Below are 25,975 nucleotides of genomic sequence, written 5' to 3'. Positions count from 1 at the left end.
TGGTTTCAAGTGCTTCACAGCATATAAGGTCATGTCCCTTAAATCCTGGTGCAGCAACACCACCACCAAAAAAGTCTTGTGTAATATAGGAGTTCTGGATGCTACAGCAGCTTTTGTAGATCACAGAATCAGGAGACGTGGGTTTGAGTTGAGGCTGCATCAGTCTGGCTGTTTGGTTTGGAGGAGTTGCTCTGATGTGACCCCTCCGTGCTGCGGTTCCCTGGTTGTGAGTCCGGGTGCAGCTTCGCGCTCCAGTGAGGTGCTGCAGGACACTGAGTAGCTACTCCTAACCCACAACAGTTATCGCTCTGTTGCTCACCTGTAACGCACTCCTTGCTCTGTACATCCTCTTTGTGATCTTGACATGTCATGTTGGCATGCCTTCTAATTTCCACTCTTCTGTTAATCAGAGTTGTGATCTGATAAGGTACAAACGCTGCTGACTTTGCACTGTGCAGATACATGGAAATACCCAAAGAACTTCACAGTCCAACATGTGCAGCGGTTCCCCTGTGGACTGTTCTTCAGTCTGTGTCCTCCCACTGCTTTGTGATACTTCAGGCTTTGAAAGAGGGAAAAATGTCCTCACTAATCTTTTTCACGCTCTTTTGCCCCAGAGTATCTAGTCTGAGGTTGCACTGGCATCTTTTCTGCACATCCGGAGGTCTGCAGGGCTCTTTTTATGGCTCTTCCATCTATCCCTCCTGTACTAATGGGCAGTGAACAGCTGGGTAAACCTAAACGCCACAGCTTGTGCTGGAACAGTAATGATTTCCAACGAGTTCTGATGACTCGAGAATTAAAGCAGTGACGTTAATAATGGCAGGGGTTCATATTGTGGATTTAAGAAAAATAAATCATCCACAGGGTCCTGTAATGCCATGAGAATGGCTGAAGATTATCTGTTATGTAATATAACGTGTTGCTGAATGCGAACAAATAAGATTTTCAAGCTTATGGGGTTTACGTGGTAGATGCAAGCTCAGTAAATAGATACACAGCAGTTTGTCCCATGCAGCGAGATCTCTGAAAGGAATTCATTTCTTATGGTTGCAAGCACAACATTCAGCCTACTGTCTCTCACAAACTAAGGTATGGTAAAGCAGAACTTTGTTATGTTAGAGGAATAATGAGCAAAGGAACAGCTAATTTTAGAAATAAGCATTTTTTCTAAGTGCTTTGAGTTGTGTAGCTTTTAAAATTGAGGTGCTTTGGAGTTTTACCTTTTATATCAAGGTATGTACATCAGATTAGCGTAAGCTGCTCTTCGGTGGACTTTGAATTCCCTGTGCTGTTCAACTTGGATGCAGAAATTCTCATAACACTTTTTGTTAGACAAATGCTTCGCAGTACAAACCCTGGATTCATTTAGAATTGAAAAACTGGAGCACACTGCTCAGGCCCCCGTTTTGCTGAATATGTTTTCTGAGCGCTACCCTAAGAACCATGTAGTTTCCTTAGTGTAATGAAGTGGTTTTTTCCTCTTTCAGTTGGACATGCTTAAACAAAACAACCTGAAAAATGAAGAGGAACTTAACAAATCAAAAGAGCTTCTAAATCTGGAGAACAAGAAAGTGGAAGAACTTAAAAAAGAATTGTAAGTATTGCAGTGTTAAATCTGTTAAACTGTTCCTTTGTAGTTACGTTGTCTTTCAGCATCTCTCCAGTATCCTCAATTATAAAGCAGATATTAGGTAAAAAGAAATATTAGTTTTACATGCATAAAACTTGAAATCAGGATGTTGCTGCTGAGTGCTGGAGGGTATGGAAGGAAATTGTTCACTCCAAGCATTGTTTGAAATAATCTGTTTGTTGGAGGAAATACAGAGTTTGGCCACTCGAGGGCACTGGATAATTTTAAAAGCTTTATTATAAAGAAATTCTGTTTTTATTTAATACAGGTACATTTGGAGTGTGAAGTAGTTTTACGTGGCTTTGTTAATAGAAAATCTGGTTCTGCCTTTTTTTTTTCTTCATGGATGGCTTTATTGAGTTTATTGCCATTGCCCCAATATGCACTTATTTCCTAACTGGTACAATACAAATGCCATATATAGTATGGAAAACTAGAATTAATTGCTTACTATTTGAAATACTTCATTTGAGAAACTGCCTCTTATGTACTACAAACTAATGATGCGTAACGCTGTACACAAACAAATTAACTGCAGAGCATCTGATAGGAGGTAATTGGCCCTGTGGAATCTCGTTGTATACAAGCTTTTGGTGTGCCAAAACTGTGGGTAAAAATCCCGCCTCGTTATTGCCACCTTGCAGTAGCTGCGTGTCCCCCGACCTCCGGAGATGTGACACGTTCAAGCACAAATTCCCACCTGCACTCCGAGAAGAAGTTCTTGGCTCATGGAGTGAGAGCTGGAATCTGGACTGATAGCTGAGAGCAGCTTGGGCTAATTATTGTTAGTTCCATCAATCATTTTGCGATGGTTCTCAACCGCTGCTCCGAGCTGGAAACACACACAGAGGACATCAGCACACAGAACTAATCCTGAGTCTCTGTACAACTGCTGGGTTTTACTGCTTGTTTTAAAAAGCTCTGTGCTTGTTCAGACAGCAGCCTCCTTTGGGAAAGGCAGATTTAATTCTGTGAGCAACTCCTACCTGCCGCGGTGCTCGTAGATTCTGGTATCATGAGAAGACAAAACATGTTGGACTGGAATTTGTCCAGTCAAAGTTATTTATAGAAGATACTTCCCTGAAAATCTTCAGCGGTGAAAAGCGTTCTCATGATCCCCATCCCTCTGCGGGGTTTTTTAATTGTTTTTTTTCTTAAGGTTAATCTTAGTCATAAAAGTATTGCTGAACGTGGTGTCTAATCCTCAGTGGTAAGAGACATTGTGGATAAGTGGAAGCTTGTCTAGTTGTTTTTTAACCGATCTTTGTTGTCATAATTATTTTGTGTGCTGCCTTGTTTTAATTAAAATAAGGAATTAGCTTGATAATAGGCATTTCTTGATCAGCAGTAACATGGGCAGAGAGGACACCTTGGAGAGGTGGAGGTGCCATTGCCTTGGCCAGAGAGAGCAGGGGAAGGTTTTGCCCGTGGAGCTGTGATGGTTTATGTTCCTCGGCACTAAACACAAGGAGCAGTTCACACAAATTGACCCCAGTGCTTTGTGTGCTTTTTTTACACTGCCCTGAATCTGCGCTTTAGTGCCAAAAGCAAAAAAAGGAGAACTGGTTGGTACTGCAGCTCAACAGACTGTCACGGTTCAGAGTAGGTCTGGTCCTGCATCAGCGCCTGGATTATTACAAGATAGTTTGAATCGATGTTCAGGGATGTGAGCTGCCTGTTTAATCCAGGTGGATCCAAGTGGAAATCGGTCAAGGTGAGACCAGATAGAAGAAATGGTTGGAAAATCTTAGTCATATTTCATGCTGAATTTGAAAAGTAAATCCGACTTCCTTTTGTTTAAGTGTGCCCAGTAACAGACCACGGAGCCCTTTTATTCTGAAGTGCTTGAGTAAATTTCTGACTTAGAGCTTCTTCCAGCTCCCACAGTTATAAAAGTATTTTTAATATTCTAGTCAGGCTTAACTCTGTGTAATATTGGCACATTGCAGAATTGAGACTCCCTTTTATGAAAACGAGAGAACAGTCATAAAAATAACTGTTTAATGAAACGAAGCGCATCTTTTCTTTTTGAAAGACATTGTCAAGTCTTATAAGAACTTGTGCGAGTCACTTGTGTTACAGGCAGGCATGCAAAGTATTTTTTTATACAATTTGTTGAAAATAAACGTACTTTAAGGAAACCGTGCATAGTAGTAGCAACATAGGCTAATGAAAGCTGCAGATCCATTTTTTTCTTCTGCTGTTGTTTTGTTTTGCTTTTGTTTTGCTGTAGCTGTGAAAATAATGAGAGTGGATTAGATACTTTACTGTTTTCCCTCCTGTGATTTTGCACGTTGTAAGTTTGGGTGTCAGACCTTGCAGGGAGTATTTAAATAAGTAGAATGATAAGGGTTTTTTTCGTTTTTCTTTTTTTAAAACAAAATGATTCTCTTGTTTTACCTCTGGCTACCAAGTTTACTTCTGAGAAAGAGGAGGCAATAAACCTCGCCAGCACTCTTGTCAAACCCTCCCCTGTGTTTCTAAACCCAAGCGCTTGCCAGCCCTCGGCACCAGCAGAACAGGCAGTCGGAACTCGCCTCCCGTTTCTGTGGGTATCTGATACATTTAAAGGAAAAGGAGTTTCGTGCTGCTGCTGCTTTTCAGGGTTAATCCTCTCCCTGCGCATCCGAGCTATAGATTGTCACCTTTATTATAGCTCCCGTTAGGCACGTGACCTGGGTGCATTTTTCCGAGCTGTGAAGCTGAATCTCTCCCCCAGTTTTCTCCTGCCTCTCGCGTTCCTATGGTAACGATGCACTCTGTGTCCTCACAGCGAGGCGCTCAAGCTGGCAGCAGCTCAGAAGTCCCAGCAGCTCGCGGCTTTGCAAGAGGAGAACCTGAAACTTGCCGAGGAGCTGGGCAGGAGCAGGGACGAAGTCACAAGCCATCAGAAGGTAGAGTGGCTGGGACGGTTCCTGATCCGTGGTGGCATTCTGTGCGTGCCGTTTCCGCTGGTGCCCGGGTGACGCTGCGCTGCATGTTTGTGCTTGAAAGATGAGTTGTTCTGAGGATGTTTTAAAATAAATTTGGAAGCCACCTGCATTGGGAGGTTGGAACTGCAGGCTAACAGAAGGTTGTGTAACCCGTGAAGGATACTTAGGAGGCTTGGGAATAAGCATAAATTAAATATGCTTTAGCCAAATGTATTAACAGACACTTGCTATTTCTGTCAGGAGTAATTTTGTTATACAACTGTGTAAATCTCCATCTACCCAGTACTAAGGAAGAAATCTAGCTATTTAGTTCTCCTTATTCCTGCTCTCCTTTCCCACCAAAAATCCCCAGTATTTAAGATGTTTTTCAGGATACTATTTAAAACTGCTTGGTAGGACTCGGTCTCTAAATAGTGTTATGCACGTGTGTGCTTGCTTAAAGTTCATACTGTGCATGTACATGAACAGCCAGGTAACGGGCACCGGCGAGCTGGAATCGATGTAAGACATCTTTCTCTTGGCAGTTTATAGAAGAAAAAATAACTCAATTTTTATACATATCTATTTTTTACTATTACATTTCAACATGTTGTTGAAATCTTAAAGTATGGGCTTAGTTATACAGCTTATAACACTGGTACTTGCCGAAAGATAAATTAGATTTACAGCTGTTAAATGCGGAGGGTTTATTTCTTGTGGAGCAGATCTGGCGACAGCCACACCATGAGGGCATCTTTGGAAGATCTTGTCCAAAAGCAAGAACATGAAAGACCTGGGTTTGTGTCTTGCCTTTCTGAGATGGCACTCGTGCGGAAGAGGGGGATGCCTGTGCCCAGCAACAGTAGAACAGACCTCATCCATCCTGCAACAAAGCCTCCTGGTTTTGGAGCCAAGAGGCTGACTTGGTTCCCCAGGAGTCCAGTTTTGAAATGCTGAGGATGAGTGACTACAGACCTGGCCGGTTTCTAAACCCTTCTGGCTGCTGACAGGAGTAACACACGAGCTCCTTCATCCTGAAGAGCCTTTGGAGATGATTCGCAAGAGTCCCAGACGTGTGGGCTCAGCCACTGACTCATGCTGCATCTGAGGGGCGGTGTGGCAGGAGAGCGCTGTCATCCTCAGCAGCCAGCGGAGCTCTGCTCCCCCCTCCCACAGCTTTGCTTAAATTGTTTCAGAACCTTTGAGGCAACCTGTTATTTTCAGGAAGGGTTGTAACTTTAAAAGGATTCGGCAACATTGGTCAAATCTCCCTGCCTATTGTATGATATACAGCAAGTCCCTGCGGGACGGGACCCTCCGGGCTGCCTCTGGTCTCTGTGGTCTCAGCCTGTGGTCTCCATCATTTCCAGGATGACCTGGAACGATCCCGCTGTCCGTGTCCTGCCTGCTGCGGATCTGTCAGCAGGGATCCTTCCCTCCTGGCCAGGACAGAAAGCTCAGCCTGTGAAATGCAGGGATTAGTCCCTCATCTTGCAAACTGAAATATTCTCAGTTCGCTTGCACCATGATGTTTTCTGCCTGTGAGTAGATGGCTCCGAGATCAAAGATCTGGAAGATCTGCTAGAGCTTGGAGAAACATTCTGCTTGCCTTCTTCAGCCGTTGGCGTTGCATCCTCTTCTGCGAGGAAGATGTAATCTTGGAAACATGGGAATATGTCTGACTTCTACCGGGGCCTCTTGATTAAATGGCAAGAAGACCAGCTGGTGTTGAGGATTCTCAGACAACCCAACCTCGGGCTGGCACAGCCCAGGGATCCCCACGGCCACCTCTCTTTGCTGTCCCTTGGCTGGATGCACACCGTGATTAGGCACCAAGTTGCGGTGTGATTTGTGCTTCCTTGGCTCAGGTTGCACATGGGGAATGAAAAGAGATGTTACTATGAAGAATTGCTCGGTTAGATTTTGGAGAACAAGGTGGCAGTGAAGAGGTTCGACACGGAGCAGGATTGCTCACGGAGCTGCGTTCCATGCAGCGGATACTGAAAAAGGAGGGAGGGAAGCGCAAAATGTAGCGGTGGTTCGGTCTGTGCGAGTTCCTGTGCATGTGCCTGTTGAAATACAACAGGAAAGGTAGCAAACATATTTCGAGCAGTCACTATGGTAACGATATAAATTCTAACAAGTGTGTTAGTCAATTGGGTTGGTGAATCTGTGGCTGCATGTGACACACTTTGCAAAATTAATGAATACTCTTTCATAAATGATTTATCCTGACATCTAAAGGTTAAAGTGTCTCATACTAAAGATGCTGAGGGGTGCTTTTCTGTATTGATCCATAAATAATTAGCTGTTTGGAATTAATTAAAGATTCCCAGTCAGATAGATACTGAGCTCAGGGAACTTTCCTGGCTTCACGTTATTCATTGTGGCATTTCAGTAGCCTGAGACCTGCCCAGGCATTTTAACCTTGTTGGAAAACCTGTAGAAACATCAACCAGCTCGGCTGGTGCAGCTTTTATTAAGGCACACGAGACATCTGCTCTAAGGCTGAGAGTGCGTGATTGCTGGAGAACACTGGTGTGAGGAGCGCTGTCCTTTCTCCCCTCCGAGCTTGATCCACAACTCGATGCAGCTGCAACAGGAGTTTAGAAGCTGCTCCACTCCCCTGACATCTTGTCCTTTACTTTTTTTCCTCTTTTAAATCCATTTTAATCTTGTTCTGTATAAAAACCCCTCACCTCTGCACAGCCAAACAGGACACTAAAAAGGAGAGATGCAGGGTTTATGCTCACAACATTTTGATATCAATAAAGTTGTGTGACTAAGCCCCAGCAAAATAATACCAATTAATTTTAAACCTGAAAGGCTTAACAGCACTGCAGTACACAAAAGGAGAAGGTAAGTTGTCAGAAAATACAGAGGAGGCAATTTATCTAGCCGAAAATTGAAGGCCGGCAGACAAGCTTCCATTTCATTGGCACTTGCTTAACGCTTTGTATGCCCGGCTGTGCCAAACGGTGTCTGCAAAGTGCTGAAAGTATTTAGTCAATAGGAGTCTATTTGCTGTTGTTCCTGGGACTCCAGGGTTTCCATTATAACTGTATTTATTGCTGACCGTATGGCAGGTCTGTAAGGCAGTAATTACTGAGATAGTGAAAAATAATTAATTGGCCTGGAAAATACTTAATTTCTTAACTCTATCGGTTACCCCAGTGTTTCTGTGGAGGGGCTTTACTGTTTTGTCGTTGTACAAATTATGGCTGATTGTTTTGTTTTGCTTTTCCTACACCTACTCTGTCTGTCCATTTGGACCCCAAGAACCTGCAGCAACAATATTTTCAGCTGAAGTTCTTGCTGGTTGCTTACAGCTCGAGGTACAGGTTCAGGATGCTGTAACACACACCAGTCCAACAGTGCTAGGGATCAATAATTTATCTCTAAATAACGGTGCAGTAACAAACACGGATCAGCAGCACAACTATCCAGGTCAGAACAACAGCAAATCCAATAATTCACCAATACTGGGCTGAACCCGACAGCCAGGCGCTGAAAGGCTCGCGGTTCTCTTTGGGGCACGTGGGACGCAGAAATACCGTGTACGGCAATCCCAGCCCCACACCTCTCCTGTGCACACAGGGCGTGAAAATACTGTATAAAGCAGTAATAGCCCCTCACTGAGCAGTATTCTTGGTCACTGACCAATTTGTGTTCGTGTGTGTGTGTGTGTGTTGTCCTACTAGAAAATCAATTATTTTGAGGATTTGTAGGCTTTGTAGCCTCTCCCGTGTTGGTTTTATGATGATAATGATGCTGTGCTATATAGTACTGAGGACACTAACACTTAGTGTACTAACTGTTGTCTTTTTGTACTTGTGTTTTAGCTGGAAGAGGAGAGATCAGTACTCAATAACCAGTTACTAGAGATGAAAAAGAGGTAAGCTGTTTTTTTCTGATGTGTTTAACTATAAAGTCCTACAGAAAACTTAAGAGAACATAATACAAAAACAGTGCTAAGAAAACCATCTTCTATTATATTGTAGCTAGAAGTCCAGAGGTTGTTACACAAATTGGTTTACAGATTATATCTTCCCCGTTTTCTTTATTAAAACTGAGAAGGGAATGTCATTGTATTAATGTAAGAACATGTTAAGAAGTGGTATTTACCATTTCCTCTTTAGTTGTGCATCTCTTGCATTGCAGTAGTTCTTGTGTTTGGTTTTAGTCTGCTCTGGAATATTGGAGTGTCCATCAGTCCGATAAGTGTGTGTGCATACAGATCTGACGGTAGTGGAAAAATACCGTGATGCTAAGGATTGTTATTCAAACAAACCAACCTAAAAGAGCAGTTGTTGAGCCTTGAATGGGTTGTTCTTAATTTGGGGATACGGAGTTCGTGTGGCAGTTCATTCAGCACTGATTTTAAATACCAGGAGATTGGTCCTGGGTGACTGGGGCATCCATTTGGAAACTGCTGTTCAATAAATGGTCCCACATTAGAAAATGTACTGTTTCTGCGATAGATATATGGAAAACGGTAGTTTTCCCACCTTCCTCCCACACCCAGGAATTCTCTTCCTCTATTTTAGCAGCTCCCTCTATGAAATGGTCTCGTTGGGAGTAACCAGAGTGTGATATTTGTGGATCTAAGGGGGTTCTGTGTTACTTCAGCTCATGAGGTTCATTGTGGGTTGCAACTGTCTTACTGTCTTTGAGCTTGCGCTATTTATCGATACTCATTTCATTCCTCTCTCTTCCCTTTCCTGCCCTTGCTTCCTTTGCTATATCTGTGTGTCTTTAATGGTAAGACTCAAGAAAGTCTATCCACGTTACAATAAATAATTTTATTTTTTTTAAGCAAAGTCGTTGTACATATTTGGCTGCCTTTGTCCCTTGGTGTCTTGCTTTTGTTTTGTAAAATACTCAGCTATATATATATATGTATATATATAAATAGTCTATATTTTTTATCAAAACAGACAAGCCCCTCGGTGCAAATTTAGTTCTTCCTTTACACTATTTTGCATTTCTACGCCATGTTTCTAACGTGTGGTTCTTGTTATCTTGCGTTTTTAAAGCTTGCCCAGTAACACTTTAAGGTATTTGCTTCATTCTTAGAATTTCTTATTTTTGTAGTAAGGGAAGAATCTGGGTGATATTTTTGACATTCAAACCAAACCAAAGCCTCTCTCTCCCGTGACATCCACACACTGCTCAAAACATGTTTAACCTCCTCAAGAAAGTGACGTTTTTAAATGGTGTGTGAAATGTCGGGTGTTTCTTACTGTTTTTATTTAGTCCCTGCTGGCAAGCAAATTATTTGGACTTGAATTGGCAGGGAAAACATTTAAGTTCACTGAACCGATTTCCTTTTTTTTTATTTTGTTTTCCTGATAAAGTAAATACTTTCCATAAGATTTTTCTTGCACGCTACCACTGTGCAGTTACTTCACATTCCACACGCGCTCCTTACACTTCCAATACACGATACTGAAGCCGAGAGCATCCGTGGAGTGGGCTCTGAGCTGATGCTGTGAGCAAACTGTGAGCCACACGTAGGTGTAAATAACCAGTGACTTACACCTGCTCTTTGTAGGTTTTCCAGTTTCAGCATCTTTAAGGCCTCTGATTGGAGTTGTATGGCCTGGAGAGACTGCCCTGGAAAAGGAAAAAACAATGCGAAAGTGCAGGGACCTTTTTCCCCGTCTTGTTTTCTCTCCTTCTCTCTTGTTTCTCTCCCCTTGTGTTACAGTATTCTAGACTCCTATACTGAATTTGTAAATATACGCTTACATGCTCACAAACTGCCTTTTACAACCACCTAAATACCTGTCGTGGTTGAAACCAAGACAAATAAATGGCAAGTACAAAAAGCATCTGTTTGGTCTTGATCTCTGAGCTGAAGATCTGACCCAAAAGTGGGAACATGGGCTGAAACCAAGGCCTTGAGCACGAGACGAGTCCCCGGGTTCCCATGTGCCCTCCGGCAGCCGCGGGTGAAGTCCCAGGTACAGCTGTGAGCGGCACCTCCAGCTGCGTTTTCCTGAAGCAAACACTGGATTTGCAGCTGGAGGGGGCAGCTCCGCGCCGGCAGCAGCAGCCCCTGCGGCGCCGGCACCTCCCCACAGCACCACCTGCGCTTTGGATCCCGTTCAGCAAAGCGTTTAACCCCGTGGGTCAGGCTGGAGCGTGGGTAGCGCTGCCAAGGAGCAGGGACTGCCGTTGTGCTTCTGTGCTTTGCTGAGTCAGGCTTGGCGAGGAGATCTGTTAAAATCCGTTGCCCTTTTGGGCTTTGCCACCAGGAATATAACTTGTGTTTGAAGGCAAATCGTGCAGTCTGCAGTTTGTTGTGTTTCTGCTTATATTAATTCTCTCATTGTAAAAATACACCAAAACTAAAATCAACTTTTTGGTTCTTGTTTGGTAACTGCATCAGCTTTTTAAACCCCAGATTCTCCACTTGCTGCTTCCATTCCCAAGTACAATCTGAACAATGAAAGAATTGCGTTGAGTGTGCTCTCATTGTTGAGTTTCTGATTTATCTTGTCGGTGAGATGTATCGTACTTCATGGCCTGGGTATCATGGCTCTCACTAACCGTACATACCGTGGATGTGAAAACTTTTCCATTTAAACTCAATAGCTGCCCCACACCTGCCGAGCATCGTCACACAGACGTGTTCTGCTCGTGAGCCCTTGAACAGCCCTAGGGGTGGAGTGGAGTTTAGTTACTTAAATGAAGTCGTTTTGTCATCTGGTATCCTTGAAGCACGGCTTACTCTGTGCTTCTTGTGTAGTGGGTACATGCTCACGTCACCCAGTTTGTCTTCAGCCCTCTCAGCCTGTGAGGAGTGACAGTGGGACCATGATCATCTAAACCGAGACGTGTGGAATTGTATAGAGAACTGGCCAAGGGTTGGCACCCGGGCGCTGGGCACCGCTTGGTGCTCTGAGAATCAGTTTCTCTGCTAGATAAGTAAAGGTAGATTTTTATTTTCACAAACAAAAACCTCTCAGCTTGCGAGGAACTTTTGTAGCAATAGTCTTCACATCACAGCACAGTTACTGATCCATGTGGACTGCGTGACCGACCACGAAGAGTCATTGGTGCCAGTGTGAGGGTGTCGCTGTCAGGACAGGGTTTGCACGCAGAGGTCACGGCTCTTACCAGATCAGCTGGAACCGTTGGGAAAACTGGACATACATCCACAGAAAGGGGTTGTGCCCACCCTGGAGGATTTATTTTTAACCTTTCTTCCCTTTAGTAAAACAAACCCCACATGGTTTTGTGCTGAAACAGTATTTTTAAAGCCCCAGGAACTCTAAAAGTACGTGTTTTGGGAAATAATGATGTCACTGGAATTAGTGAGGACCAGCTGATATTTCCAGCATCATCCATGCTTTGCATGACAATTCGTATAATGAGCTTTGCATGTGTGTTTTGTTGCTTGTTAATAATTTTCAAGAAGTAACAAAACTCTGAAGTTAGGTTGTGTGGAACATTGTGCAACCTGTTTGTTTATCCTGTATCTCCCCAGTCTATTAACTTGCTTCTTTAAATTGAAATGGATACGATGCTATGCAGATTCTGGCATGTACTACCTAGGTAAAGTTTTTGCTTTGTTTCCACAGTTGTAACATCTGAAATGTTTATACATTTATAAAATCTTAGTCAAGTACAGAATTGAAGTTTGCTTTTTAAGAACCACTTCTTACAGTAGTCTAATCCTTGAAATTAAGTTAAACTTTAGGTGACTACAATAATCTGTGCTTTAGATGATTTCTGGTTCTATTTGGTTTTCTTTTAGAGAATCAACGTTAAAAAAAGAAATTGATGAAGAGAGAGCATCTTTACAACAGTCCATCAGTGTTACTAGTGCCTTGATCACACAAAAAGATGAGGAGCTGGAAAAACTCAGAAATGAGGTAAATGACAAACAGTGGGATGCTGCTTAATTTCGGATTAAGTTACAGCTAGAAGCATATGGCTTTGTGTGCTTGCTGCTCAAGAGCAGGCTAATCATTTTTCTTTATTAATTTAGCATAGTTGAACCTTAGAATTGAATCTTTAGATATGTGTGCCAACTCTGGTGACCTCTGGCATGTGTTTTTGGTGGCTGTTCAGCCCTTACTAGTAAGGATGTTGCCATGGTGCTCTGACTTTGTTCTGGAAGATCTCAGGATTCTTAAATAATTCTTACAGATCACGGTGCTCCGCGGAGAAAACGCTTCTGCAAAAACCTTGCAGTCGGTGGTTAAGTCACTGGAGTCCGACAAACTGAAACTTGAGGAAAAGGTGAAGAACTTGGAGCAAAAACTCAAGGAAAACAACGAACAGCCTTTACCTGTAACCGGCTCCGCAGGTAACGGGACGAGCGTCCGCCCTGGCTCTGCCTCCGCTCGCAGCTCACACGTCTGCAGCTGTTAACCAGGCAGTGACAGGGAGGTTTGGCTGGCTGACTGTCCTGAGCCATGTGTCTGTCCCGTTGTAGGACACGTACGGGACGCGAGGGAAGGAGCTCTGAGTGGCTGTGGACCCTCAAAGCTCCCAGCACTGCTGGTCACCCCGGTCACCCCGGGGCGCAGGGGAACTTGGCTCGAAACGTGGGCAAAAGCCACAACACCTGATCTGTTCATGGTGCGGCTTCTGTGCAAGAGCCTCTCTGACTGATTTTGGTTTTGTTTGTCGTAGCTGCAGAGTAACGTATAGGAATGGTAATAAAACCACCCCTGAGCGCAGGACTGGGAATCTCACATTTTGGTACTCAGCCTTAACCTTAAGCTGAGCTGCTTACACTTCGTACCACTCTAGGCTCATCACTGCAAGAGAGGAGCGTTCCCCTGCGGATTTATGAACTTCAACTGTGCATTTTTTTATATTTTGCTAAGTTATGTACAGTATTGAATATGCTTCTGTAATGCACTGGTCAAAAATTCCCCCCAAAAAGTCACCCTTATTGAAGATTATATTGAGTTATTAGAAAGGAATGAGAATAAGACATTTTGCAGACTAGAGACTGTTACGTTATTTCAGTCTCTAGGCCATTGTATGTTTCATAATTTAGATTACTGGATACTTAGGTTTTTTTGTTTTCTCTTTCAAGGTGACTTTGCTGGTAACCAACTTCAAGATGAAATTGCGAAAGAGAAGCAGGTATTTGATCTGAAACATCAGCGTGTTAAACCAGCCGCGTGTCTATAGGCAGAAGGAAATATTTTTCCAAAACTAGTTCCTATCAGCTTTTGTAGCTCAGGATTATAATGGGCAGATTTATCTTCTAACCTTCTGAAGGGAAATATTAATGATGGGAAATATTAAGAATGAAGTGATAGTGGAGAGATAGTTGAGGTTATTGGAACATGAAGAAGCAAAAGCAGGAAAGGCGGGTGACACGTTGTGGCTGCTGGGGAGGAACAGCCCGCGGAGTCACCTGCTCGTCTGTCCAAAGGCTTCTTGGATGTGACGGAGGAAGAAGGTGGGGACACCTGGATCTCCCACCCTGGAGAAACAGGCTGGTGACCCACAGGTCACTGCTGAGCTGCTGCGGTTGGAAATGTTGGTCTTTGCAGAACTTCACTCAGAATGGGGGTTGGCAGCTGTGGGGCGAGGACGTTACTCAGCGTGTGCTTGGTAACGGATTTAGGAAAAACGTGTGATTATCAAAGAATACAATGACGATAACAACGTGCAGCATGGCAGCCTGTGACAACAAATGCCGGGGAAACACGGTTAGAATAGAAGCGCTTTCTGCTTGTAAAAGTCCTCATCAGATCACTGACGTCAGTCATGTTGGTTAAAAAATGTCCTTCCTAGTCTGTACACAGATCAGAAACCGTGTAACTAACACACACAAACCACCAGTCTTTTTCTGTTTTTCTGTCTCCTTGAACTCACCTGCTGCTGGCAACGCTTCCTTCCAATCAGCACGAGGTTTGTTCCACTTCTTGGCTTCCTTCATTTTATCCACGGGGTTCATCTGCTGAGCGTTACCTGAGAGCACGGAGCAGCGCTGGCTGCTCTGCGCTGGGCCTGCGCTGGGGAGGAGCCGTGTGGGTGTCTGAGCGTCCCCGGAGCCGCGGGGCCAGAGGACACAGACGCCGCTCTGAGCAGAATTTCTCAACTACATTTATGTTTAAAATGTAACATGAGGGAAATAATTTGATGCGTCAGTGGTGGGTTGAAACACACCAGTGTCTGAGAGGCTTTTGGGACATCCCTGTCCCCTGTGCTCTGTCACACAGTGATCTGGTGGTGAGAATTAACGCAGATCTGCATGTGTCATTTGGAGGGTTTTGCCTTTGCTCGCGTTCTCTGGGGCGCAGTCCCTAACCTGCTGACGGTCCTTGTCCTCGACCCTCACAGATCGACTTCCTGAACTCAGTGATAGTAGATCTGCAGAGGAGAAATGAAGAATTGAACTCAAAGATACAAAGAATGTGTGAAGCCGCGCTCAACGGCAACGAAGAGGAGATCAATAACTATGACAGGTACAAACCCCAGAGGAACCCTGTCGTGTGCTGTGGGAACGCGCCGGGTTCTGTGGGCTGCGCGAGGCACCAGCCCGAGCTCGGCTGTTGGGAAGGAGAAATGGAGTCCTCTCTTGAATTTAGGGGGATTGAACTCAGCCTTCTTTTGAAGTCTGGTGTACGTGGGGGTGCAGAACGCTCCTCTGTAGTTATTGATGACAAATACTGATGTGGCTGAATATATTTATTGTCAGTCTTGGTTAATCTTGGCCCTTTCCAAAGTCAGTAGAGTCATCTTTGCTCTCATAGGCCAGTACCTGCGTTGAGGAGACCCAGTCCAGAGAAATCCAACTAAAACCTATTTGATATATTGTGACTTTGGATCTCTTCTACCAGGAGAAAAGAGAAACTAGTTTACGTGTTTCTTTGTTAAATAACATTTGTATTTGCACAAATACTTACACAAACAGAGCAGTTTCTTTAGTAAATACAGTGTAAGGGTACTACAAGGTGGTCGAGGTGTCAGAAGATCTTCAGAAGGGTTTTTTTTGGTGGTTTTGTTTTGGTTTTTTGGTTGGTTGTTTGGTTTGGATTTTTTGGGTTTTTTTTTGGTTGGTTGATATTGGTTTGTTTTGGTTTTTTTGGTTGATTTTTCTGTTTTTGTTTTGGAGAGTTTTGGTTTTCTTGTTTGTGGTGGGTTGGTTTTGGTGGTTTTGTTGACCACTGTGGTGTTTCCATAGTCTCAGTAATTAGGAAGCAGGTTATGATGCAGGGCGGGGGGTCTGGCCTTTCTCCTCCTGACCCCCACACTGGTGCTGCTGTTGCAGTGAGGAGGAAAGCCTGTCCAAGAAGAAACCTCGTCTGTTCTGCGACATCTGCGGCTGCTTCGACCTCCACGACACGGAGGACTGTCCCACGCAGGCACAGATGCTGGAGGAGCCGCCGCACTCTGCTCACCACGGCAGCCGGCGCGAGGAGCGGCCCTATTGCGACACCTGCGAGATGTTCGGGCACTGGACGGCCGACTGCAACGACGACGAGACCTTCTGATGGCGCCGCGGCCGGGAGGAGAGACTGTCTGCGCGCCCCCATCGGACCATTTGTGCCACCAGCATTTGTACGTGCTGAATGTCAGGAAAAGGGACAGCGTTTCTTGAGCCCCTCACTCCCCTTCCCCTGCCCATCCACGCCAGAGTCAGTAAATTGATAAATATTTTGCTCCTCCGCTAATAAATACCGGATTCCCCCTTTATTAAACTTAAGTAAAATATTAATAAATGATTTAACAAATGACTTTATGCTATTTCTTCCCAGGTTCTGGGTTTGTCCCCACTCTTAACAAGAAATGCCCCCATGCTGTTGCATCCGTTGATGGGAAAACATGTATAGGAACGAAGCACTATAGTTATATTAAAGCTTATTTAAATACCTTAAAATTATGCTGTTAATTTTCGTATTTGCACTAAACCATTTTAAGGCTGAATTTGTACATTTAGATTTTTTTAAGCTTTTTTTGACACTGGATTGGGTTGAGCAATGTTCCATCTTTGTTTCCTTTGCTCACGTGAGCTGCGGCGCCGCGAGCGCCGGTCGCGGTTGACACGGGACACGACTGCGGAGCAGGTAAGAGCTGGGGGCGCTCAGCCCGTGCGCTGCACCTGCCGCACTTTGTGGGACAGCCTCTTTTTTCTGCGTTCTTTCAGCTTCTATATAGCGTGTGTGTGGTGTGTGTGTGTATATATATGCATATATATATTAAAGTTATATTTTGGGAAAAAATACTGTGTTTGCCTTGGTCTTTTTCTGTTCTGTTAGGAAGGTAATGGGCTCTGCACGGGGGCAAGCGCTGTCAGTAAAGACAGTGGGGGGTTTTTGCTGGCGCTTCATGGGAGCCGAGAGGCTTTCGGTGACGGCCGCGGGCGTTGCCAACAAACCGGGACAACCCCGGGAATTCGGTGCGGAATTGAAGGCTTTTGGTGCGGAGGGGAAGGGGCTCGGTGCCGCTGTGCCGCCGCCAGGGGGCGCTGTGCCGCCGAGCTGCCGCGGTGGCCCCGCCCCGCGCGTCACGCGGCGGCGGTCAGGTGACCCGGCGCTGTCACGTGAGCGGCGCCCCGCCATGGCCGCGCACCTGAGCTCGGGGCGGGTGAACCTGACGCTGCTGCGGGAGGCCGGGCGGCGCGAGCTGCGCGAGTTCCTGGACAAGTGCGCGGGCTCCAAGGTGAGCGGGTCGGGGGGCGCGGGGCCCGGCGGGGCCCGCCTGACGCCTCTGTCCCTCCCCGCAGGCCATCGTGTGGGACGAGTACCTCACCGGGCCCTTCGGGCTGATCGCGCAGTATTCGCTCCTGAAGGTAACGGCGGGGCCGGGGGGCGGCGGTCGCTGGCTGCCGGGGCTGCCACCGCAGCTCCCGCCGCTAAGCAGCGCCTCCGCCTCCGCGCAGGAGCATGAGGTGGAAAAGATGTTCACGCTCAAGCCGGGGCGCCTGCCCCAGGCGGACGTCAAGAATGTCATCTTCTTCGTGAGGCCCAAGCTGGAGCTGATGGACATCATCACCGACAACGTGCTCAGGTGCGGCGGGTCGAGTTGTGGTTCTGATCACGGGAGAACAAAGAGCTTGAGGTGCTGGAGCGAGTGGAAACAAGGGAACGGAGCTGGTGAGGGGCTGGAGCACAAGTGTGATGGAGCGGCTGAGGGACCTGGGGGTTCAGCTGAGAACAGGAGCTGAGGGGAGACCTTCTGATCTCTGAACTGCCTGAAAGGAGCTTGGAGCCAGGGGGGTCGGGCTCTGCTCCCCAGGAACAAGCGCCAGGAGCAGAGGAAACGGCCTCAAGTTGCACCAGGGGAGGTTGAGGTTGGATCTGGGAACAATTTCTACCCTGAAGGGCTGTGGGGCATTGGAACAGGCTGCCCAGGGCAGTGCTGGAGTCACCAGCCCTGGAGGGTTGGACAGACAGAGATGAGGTTCTCAGGACATGGGGCAGTGCCAGGGGTGGGTTAATGGTTGGACTCTGATCTTGAGGGTCTTTTCCAACCAAAATGATTTTATGATTCTATGAACTACGTGCAGACACCAAAACTGCAGCACAGCTCCTTTTGGGGCTCGAGTTGGCGTATGAGACACCCTGGGAAAGGAGGGAGGCCTTTGCTTTGGCTAGCAATGCAGAGGGGTGCATTCCTCATTAAGAAGATGTGCATTCCTTCTAATTAGCTGGAAAAAGTCACACTTTGAGTGACCCTTTTGAGAACTGCAAGGAAACCAAGTCACTTTGCCCTTGTTTCAGACCTGTGTCTGTGAATGCGTGTGGCTGGGCAAAAAATATTCTGAAATACAAAGCCAGGAATGGAAGCTGGTAATAACCACGTGCAGCATTCCTGTTTCCTCTGAATGCTGCGCCCCAGCCCGCGGTCTGTGCTGGTTACCTGTGCAGCCCAGTTACGGTTTGCTGTGCTCCTCCTGTGACTCTTGTAGGGAAGACAGAGGCCGCTCTCCCCAGAGGGATTTCCACATCCTCTTTGTGCCGCGCCGCAGCCTGCTGTGCGAGCAGTGGCTGAAGGAGCAGGGCGTGCTGGGCTCCTTCATCCACCGGGAGCAGTACAGCCTGGACCTGATACCCTTCGACGGAGACCTGCTCTCCATGGAGTCTGAGAGCGCGTTCAAGGTAAGTTGAGCCTGAAATTCTCAGTTTTCTGACTAAACACTACACCAAGATGCACTCCGGTTCCTCCAGCTTGAACTGCTGGTGTTATCACACATTGAGCATTTATGAGGCATAAAACTCTTAGTTGTTCCAAAGAGCCAGCACAGTTTGTGTGAATATGCAGCCGAAGAGCCACATATGATGGTTAAAACTGCGCAGTAAGCTGCACTGAGAGTTAGCTGCCCCATACCAGCCATGTATCCTGTTTTCTCAGAACGATGCATCTGGGGACAGAAAGGTTTAAGAGTTCCTTTGGCCATCTCTGCCTTATTAAACATATCCCAGAGGATGTATCAGGGCTTGCAGCTTGTTGGCAGCTGTGACGAGGTGTTGTGCTCTCAGAGTGGCCTAATTAGAGGGAGAGGCTCTTTGCACTCATTTTCTGTCTCTCACTACTCTCCATCAAACTGGGAGTGTGAGATTCAGAAATATTAGTGTCTGGTTTGGTCAAAGAATTTGATGTTGTGACAGCACAGAAAAGGTGCATGTGCCAACAGCCATAGTTTTGCCCAGCCTGCATCTCCTCTGAACTGTTCATGTGGACCACATTCTGCTGTGGAAGCAGCTCTGACACCTTCCATGGGGAATCCTTCTTGTTGTTTAGGAATGTTACCTGGAGAGCGACCAGACAAGTCTGTACCACGCGGCAAAGGGGCTGATGACGCTGCAAGCTCTCTACGGAACCATCCCACAGATTTTTGGGAAGGGCGAGTGTGCCCGGGTAAGGCAAATGCTGCTGCTTAAAAACTGCACCTTGTTCTTTCGAACTGCGTTAAAGTGTGTTTGGTTAAATGCCTCCGTGGGATTTTGAATCCAGCCACAGACCTATCTTGTCATATTGGCATTTTGGGATCACAGCCATCAGGTCTTTGTCATGTCTGGCCAAAAGAACAGTATTTGCTGTTCTGTAAGTCTTCCTGTTGGGAGGATTTATCTGATTTTGTATGTTTTGCACACATGTACACTGCCTTCATGTTTTCAGCAGTTCTTTCTGCGAAATTTTAAGACTTGCTCTGTTGGTATCAGAATGTCTGCATAAAGTGGGAAATGTGTAACCTACTGCTCATGCCTTTGCTTTTTCATCAATACTGTGTAATTGGTAACTTTTGTAATGAATGAGTGGCTTGAGATGAGCCCAGATCTTCAGCCACAGTTGCTGTCTTGCTGAGTGCAGAGACAGGCAAGGACTGTCAGCGGGTTTGTACCTCCTGCCATTCTCTTCCTTTACACTGGGCTGTGCCCCACGCTTGCATGAGCGTGTGCTTGTGTGGCCTACAAATTGGATCCCTCTATTATGACCTGCACTATAACCAGCCCAACACAATTTATTTTCAGCACGTGGCTAATATGATGATCAGGATGAAGCGTGAGTTCCCTGGAAGCCAGAATTCGATATTTCCCGTCTTTGATACCCTGTTGTTGCTGGACCGCAACGTCGATCTGCTGACACCGTTAGCTACGCAGCTGACGTATGAAGGGCTGATAGACGAAATCTACGGAATTCAGAACAGTGAGTACGACCGGAGAACAGAGAGGTCTCTGGTGTGCTTGAGCGGGTCATGCTGTGTCAGATGGGTTTATGTTTCACTAAGTGACAGTGACATGGGAGCAGCTCACCTGAACTTGGTGCAGGGATGGTTCTGTCCCAAGCTAAAGCCCGTCAAGATCAGTTCTGCCTCTTTTTTCCTAGGAAGGGGAGCTGAGGACAGGGTAGCAGGGGAGCTAGCACTTGGGTTCTGATAATGTATATATGTATAGGTATTAGGGTCCCTGGGTAAGTACAGGGAGACTCTCCTTAATTAACATATGCGTTGAGTCATCTGGGCATTTAATTAGCTTTGCTGCTCAGAACTGTTTCCAGCTTGGGACACATTTCCACAGCCTGCTTATCTTTTAACTTCTGGTGCTGAACATTCAGTCTCTATAAGGGTTGTTTCTCTGCTTTTGGTAGCTTATGTGAAACTCCCTCCTGAGAAGTTTGCCCCAAAGAAGCAGGGTGAGGGTGGGAAAGATCTCCCCACGGAACCCAAGAAGCTCCAGCTGAACTCTGCTGAAGAGCTGTACGCGGAAATCCGAGACAAGAACTTCAATGCTGTGGGGTCTGTGCTGAGCAAGAAAGCCAAGATCATCTCAGCAGCCTTTGAGGTGAGGCCTGTGCCCAGCTGTGCATCCCCAGGGCATTCCTGTCCTCAGATAAGTCTGCAGAACAGTCAGGTGCTGCTTCCCTCTGCAAGAGGCCAAAGGTGAATTTGAGCGAACTGATCAATTCCACTTTGTTGCTGTTGTTACCTGTTAACAGAAAGGTCTTTTTCCCTTTGTATTTACTGAAGATGCAGAGAAAATGCTTTAAGAAATAAAACTCCAGAATGTACCCATAGAGTTTATGGCTGGCATAAAAACAGATAAGAATAGGAAGACGACGGTTGTCTTACAGGAGGTTTGACCTGTAAATTCATGCTCATGTGTCACCTTAGACAAAGCTGGAGAGTGCTGTGAGGTGTGTTTGCAGTTTTGTTTGAAAACATCCTGTTGATGATTCATAAAGAACCTGAGATCCCACATCTCTGCTTTCAGACTTGATGGTGATTCTCAAGAGAACTTGTTACACTGTTTGATGGTATTTCCTTATTTTTGTCTTTGCCTCTTCACTTCTGCCATATTTAAGGTGAGGTAGCAGTACCTTAACTGAAATACTGTGTGCTCAGCCTCAGGTCTCAGTAAATGTCTGTTACTGCAATATTAGTGCTGATGGTGCTAAAGATGGATTATTCATACTAGTTGTTAATTACAAAAAAAAAAAATTAAGAAATTGTCTGGGGTAATAGGTGATAATGAAACAGCAGCAGAGGACTTCTTAAGTTGCAGGCTTCATTATCGCTCTCCTGCCTGCACTTGCCCATTTAAGTCCTTCACATATGAGTCAAATTATTATTATTTTTATCCCAAGTAGCCCAAAGGAAATACAGACCTCTGGACTGCTCTGAGAGCTGAAGTCTGCATGGTGCTTCATCACATCCTTGCCCCAAACCTGGGGCACTGTTACCACCAGGTACAGTGACTGGCAGGCTTCTGTTTGCGAGGGACGCAGACACTGCCAGCCCAGTTCCTCAGCAGCTTTCACTACTGCTTTGAGCAGATCGTGATGGCTAAAGTCAGACAAAGGTGGAGAAAAGTGATTTGCAATACTGGTTTAATGGGAAAAAAGCAGTCTGATGATTGTGTTGTTTTATGTCCTGCCTCTTTTAATGGTCAAAGTGCTGTTACAGATAATGCTGTGACTTTAGGCTAAGCATGTAATGTATTTTCTCTAAAGGCTGCATATCTCTAACAGTATCTGCTGTTGCAGTGAGTAAAGTTTTTTTTCATGATAAAATGATCGAGTTGATGTGTGGCCAGTTAATGTGAACAAGCCCTAACCTGAGCAATGGATTTATTTAGGAAAGACATCACGCAAAAACCGTCGGAGAGATTAAGCAGTTTGTGTCACAGTTGCCACACATGCAGGCAGCAAGAAGTTCTCTAGCGAACCACACTTCCATTGCAGAGCTCATCAAAGACATCACCAGTGAGTATATGTTGGGCAGTCTATCAGAGTAATTTAAATATAGCAAGATGACTCGATGGACGTCATTCAGCTTGGCAAAAATTTGCTTTGCTCCATCCAGTGCATCTGCTGAAATGTTAAATGTAGAAAATAAGCTATTGGTTGCTACTCTATTGATTTTCATTCTTCTCTCACAGCATCTGAAGATTTCTTTGATAATTTAACAGTGGAACAAGAGTTCATGTCTGGAATAGACACAGACAAGGTAATGACAACTAGTGACTCTTGTGTCCTCAAAAATAGCCAACAGTGTATTTCTCTGTTGGTTTTTTTTTTTTTCCATTTGGGGTTTCTGAAAGAGGAAACCTGATCTAGATGATGTCTGTCTCCATCCATTGTCGAGATTGTGAGTTCTTACATGTCTTCGTGCACTTCTGCAGGTTTTTTCCTACTGTTGCCTGTAACACAGGTGTACACTTCATGCCCTGAGGGATCAGTGAAAGATTCGGGACCGTTCATCAGAGCTTTTTCAATGCATCAGACACAGTCTAGCTAATTGAGTGTGGAATCAACATGCTTTAGAAAAGATGCCGGGGGAACCAGTGCTGGATCGCTATTTTACAGACAGGCTTGAGCTGCCTGGAGAGCAGCTGCACCCTCTTTCTTGCTGTTTTAGACACATTAGGCAAAACTAGATCTTTCTTTTGAGGTCTTCTCAGTACTTTAACAGATCTTTAAATAACAGCTTATGTTGGTTGTTGTTGTTGTTGTTTTTTTAAATAGGTTAATAATTACATTGAAGACTGCATAGCTCAAAAACATCCATTAATCAAGATCTTACGCCTTGTTTGCTTGCAATCTGTATGCAATAGTGGACTGAAACAGAAGGTTCTGGACCATTACAAAAGAGAGATTCTCCAGGTTGGGCTCTGACTTTTGAATTGATAAGATTTCTGAAAAAATTCAAACACTGTAAATGGGATATACTCTACAGAGATCTTAACCAAAAAACCCCTTTTTTAAATTAATATCTTTGTTGTTTTGTTTTGCTTTTTTTAACACGCTGGTCACAGATTATTGACATGGTATATTAAAGTTGAATTCTTCATATTTCAGACTTACGGCTATGAGCATATATTGACCTTAAACAACTTAGAAAAGGCTGGACTCCTGAAGCCTCAGACAAGTGGTAGGAATAACTACCCAACGATCAGGAAAACCCTGCGCTTGTGGATGGATGACGTTAATGAACAGGTAAACAGCCACCTCAGCAGTGAATGTTGCATCTAACAATACAGAATTATGTGCAGCAGGAAAACCTTCATCTTTATTTTTTTATTTCATTATTTAATTTTATTTCATTTCACTTCATTTCCATGATAGCGCTCGCCTGCTGCTCACACTTCTCTCTCTTGCAGAACCCCAATGACATCTCCTACGTGTACAGTGGCTACGCTCCACTGAGCGTACGCCTGGCACAGCTGCTGGCTCGGCCAGGCTGGCGGAGCATAGAAGAGGTGTTAAAGATGCTGCCAGGTCCCCATTTCGAGGAGAGGCAGCAGTTACCTACTGGCCTTCAGAAAAAACGTAAGTTTTGCTTTGTTTTCCCCTTTTTGAAGGGAGATGCATCTCTGTTAGGCTCATTTTGAGTTTAACTAATAGTTGATGGATAGGAGACATAAAAATAAAACTAAGACAACCTGTTAATTTCTTTGAATATGCAGGTCAACATGGTGAGAACCGAGTCACTCTGGTGTTCTTCCTGGGAGGGGTGACTTATGCAGAAATAGCTGCACTGAGGTTTCTGTCCCAAATGGAAGATGGAGGCACAGAGTACGTCATTGCCACGACAAAACTGATCAATGGAACAAGTTGGATCAAATCCTTGATGGAAAAACTGGAGCCCGCCCCTTTCTAGGATCTGTGGCAAGAGACAGTGAAAGCGCAAGGCTGCCTGTGACACAGACACGTTGGCTTCTGGTCTTCTGGCACAGCTGCTTGAACGGCGGAGAAACACAACAGGGCGAGAAGCTCTCCTGAGACCAGCTTACGATGCAGTTACCCTCATCCCTCTGTGCACTTGTATTCTTTGTGCTCTGTGTGTGGAACTGCCTCGTAGACGAGCAGTGCAGAAAGGCACTAACAATAAAATAAAAAAATGAGAGAAAGAGAGATCTCTGCTTCTGGTCTGAACTGGCAAATAAGCACTGGGGGAGTGGGGATTTGTGCTGGTCCTTCTATTTGGCAAATTGGTTTTTTTTTTTAATTTCAGTTTAGTTTTAGTGAGGGATGAGATTACTTCTTTTTACTTCTAGCCCCAGGATGCTGAGGATGCAGGATGTTTTCTGTTCCTGGTTTCATACTGATATTCCCAGTCTGTTTCTCTCTGGTGCCTGATACTCAGCTGTGTCCCTGCTGTACACAGGGTTCAGTTTTCTGTTATTTTTCTGATGAAAGCCAAAAAACTTGTGTTTCCTGCAGCTTCAGCACCTTAATGTCAACAGGCAGCAGCAAGGGCCAGGCCACAAGAGCTGAATTTTCTCACATCCTTGGAAGCTGTTTGTATGACAGAAAGGCAACTGCTGTAAACAGTGCTGTCCTGCAGGATTTAGCCAAAGCATTCTATCGGGTTTCCTGCAGCAACAGCTAAACCATGACCTGTCCGCATGCACATCAACAGCACTGGCTGAATACAACCAACTGCACCCAAATTACGAGGGAGATTATTAAGCCCTTTATTTCACTCGCCCTCTCAAGGGCTCAGTGGGCAGTCAGTTGTTTGTGCTGGGTGCACCCACCTGACTCTGAAAGCTACTGCAGAGTATGAAGCCCATCAGTGTGCCAAGAGTTTATGTTTGGAGACACAGACACTCCCCGCATGGGACTCGGGCCAGAAATAGCTATGTCAGTGACCCAGTAAACAGCAGGTTTAAAACAGACACCTTTTGTCACACACACAACCCTCCCCCCGTTCAGTTTATAAATTGTGGTACTTGCTGCTACAAGTTGTTGTAGAGCTCAAAATTATAAAACGGAATTTTCCATGGGGTTGGTGGTTGGGCCCTTGGTGCAGACTCAGCCTTGCGAATTGCCGAGGCTGGGAAGGCAGCAGGGCAGCTGCCAGAGCCGCTGTGCTGTGCTCAGCCATCATCTCCTTCCTCGCTGCCACTGTACTCACTTCAACAGCTACCACCATGACTCCATTTCACACTGCATTTCACTCCTGAATACTTAACAACAAAAAGAACCAATGACCCAACACTACCCCCCCCCCAAAAAAAACCCCAAACATACATTAAAAAAAAACACACAACCCCCCCCACACACCCCACACCATAAATCACCACCTTAGCAAACATTTTTGCTCTTAGTTAGTTATCCTGAGTAATGCATAATATGTCCCCCCAAAAAAACACTTAATCTTTCCAAGTTGTTACAGTTATGACCATAAGATTGAGTTCTGCCAAACCAGCTCCTTCACAGAGCCCCTCCATCTAACTCCAGTTGGCTTATTAGAATAAAATACAATAAAAATGTATTCTATCCTTTTTTTTTCTTGAAAGTGTTCACTTTCTCTCTCTCTCTGGAACTAACACATAAATAAATTAAACTATGCACTGTGGTAGCTGTGTTGTTCTCTCTCTGCCCCAGGATAACTGAATTACTTAAGAAGTCAAAACATTTTTCTAACATCCAGACTTTTTTCTTTAAGCTTATATACTAATTACATTCTGCTCTGCCATTTAATGTACTACATCAGAAATAT

The 25,975-nt window shown here is 45.2% G+C and overlaps 2 protein-coding genes across 4 annotated transcripts in view; both read left to right on the top strand.

Annotated features, from left to right (window-relative positions):
- Nucleotides 1-16,667, top strand: part of CLIP1 (CAP-Gly domain containing linker protein 1) — a 62,677-nt gene extending 46,010 nt beyond the window's left edge. The window contains exons 20-28 of one of the 2 annotated variants that reach the window (XM_080355070.1): nt 1,491-1,597; nt 4,407-4,527; nt 8,388-8,440; nt 9,582-9,602; nt 12,311-12,428; nt 12,706-12,865; nt 13,607-13,656; nt 14,866-14,990; nt 15,797-16,667. In XM_080355070.1, coding sequence (XP_080211196.1) covers nt 1,491-1,597; nt 4,407-4,527; nt 8,388-8,440; nt 9,582-9,602; nt 12,311-12,428; nt 12,706-12,865; nt 13,607-13,656; nt 14,866-14,990; nt 15,797-16,019 — 978 coding nt within the window. In that variant the 3' untranslated portion in view covers nt 16,020-16,667. The remainder of the gene's footprint in view (nt 1-1,490; nt 1,598-4,406; nt 4,528-8,387; nt 8,441-9,581; nt 9,603-12,310; nt 12,429-12,705; nt 12,866-13,606; nt 13,657-14,865; nt 14,991-15,796) is intronic. The other variant, XM_080355071.1, reaches the window with a different exon arrangement.
- Nucleotides 16,668-17,075: 408 nt separating this feature from the next.
- On the top strand, nt 17,076-24,727 carry VPS33A (VPS33A core subunit of CORVET and HOPS complexes). 2 transcript variants are annotated; one of them, XM_080355545.1, is made up of 14 exons: nt 17,076-17,187; nt 17,252-17,317; nt 17,408-17,535; nt 18,437-18,626; nt 19,270-19,386; nt 20,001-20,175; nt 20,617-20,810; nt 21,616-21,714; nt 22,104-22,230; nt 22,407-22,474; nt 22,993-23,130; nt 23,326-23,463; nt 23,628-23,796; nt 23,934-24,727. In XM_080355545.1, the coding sequence occupies exons 1-14, from the start codon at nt 17,086-17,088 to the stop codon at nt 24,125-24,127; spliced, it is 1,905 nt and encodes a 634-aa protein (XP_080211671.1). In that variant the 5' UTR covers nt 17,076-17,085; the 3' UTR covers nt 24,128-24,727. The 2 variants fall into 2 exon arrangements, with proteins under 2 accessions (XP_080211671.1, XP_080211672.1); XM_080355546.1 differs by lacking the exon at nt 21,616-21,714 and having other exon boundaries at nt 23,934-24,725.
- Nucleotides 24,728-25,975: the final 1,248 nt, after the last annotated feature.

This window comes from Nesoenas mayeri, assembly GCF_963082525.1.
Source record: "Nesoenas mayeri genome assembly, chromosome: 17".
Lineage (NCBI taxonomy): Eukaryota > Metazoa > Chordata > Aves > Columbiformes > Columbidae > Nesoenas > Nesoenas mayeri.
This window is presented reverse-complemented; position numbering and strand designations above follow the sequence as displayed.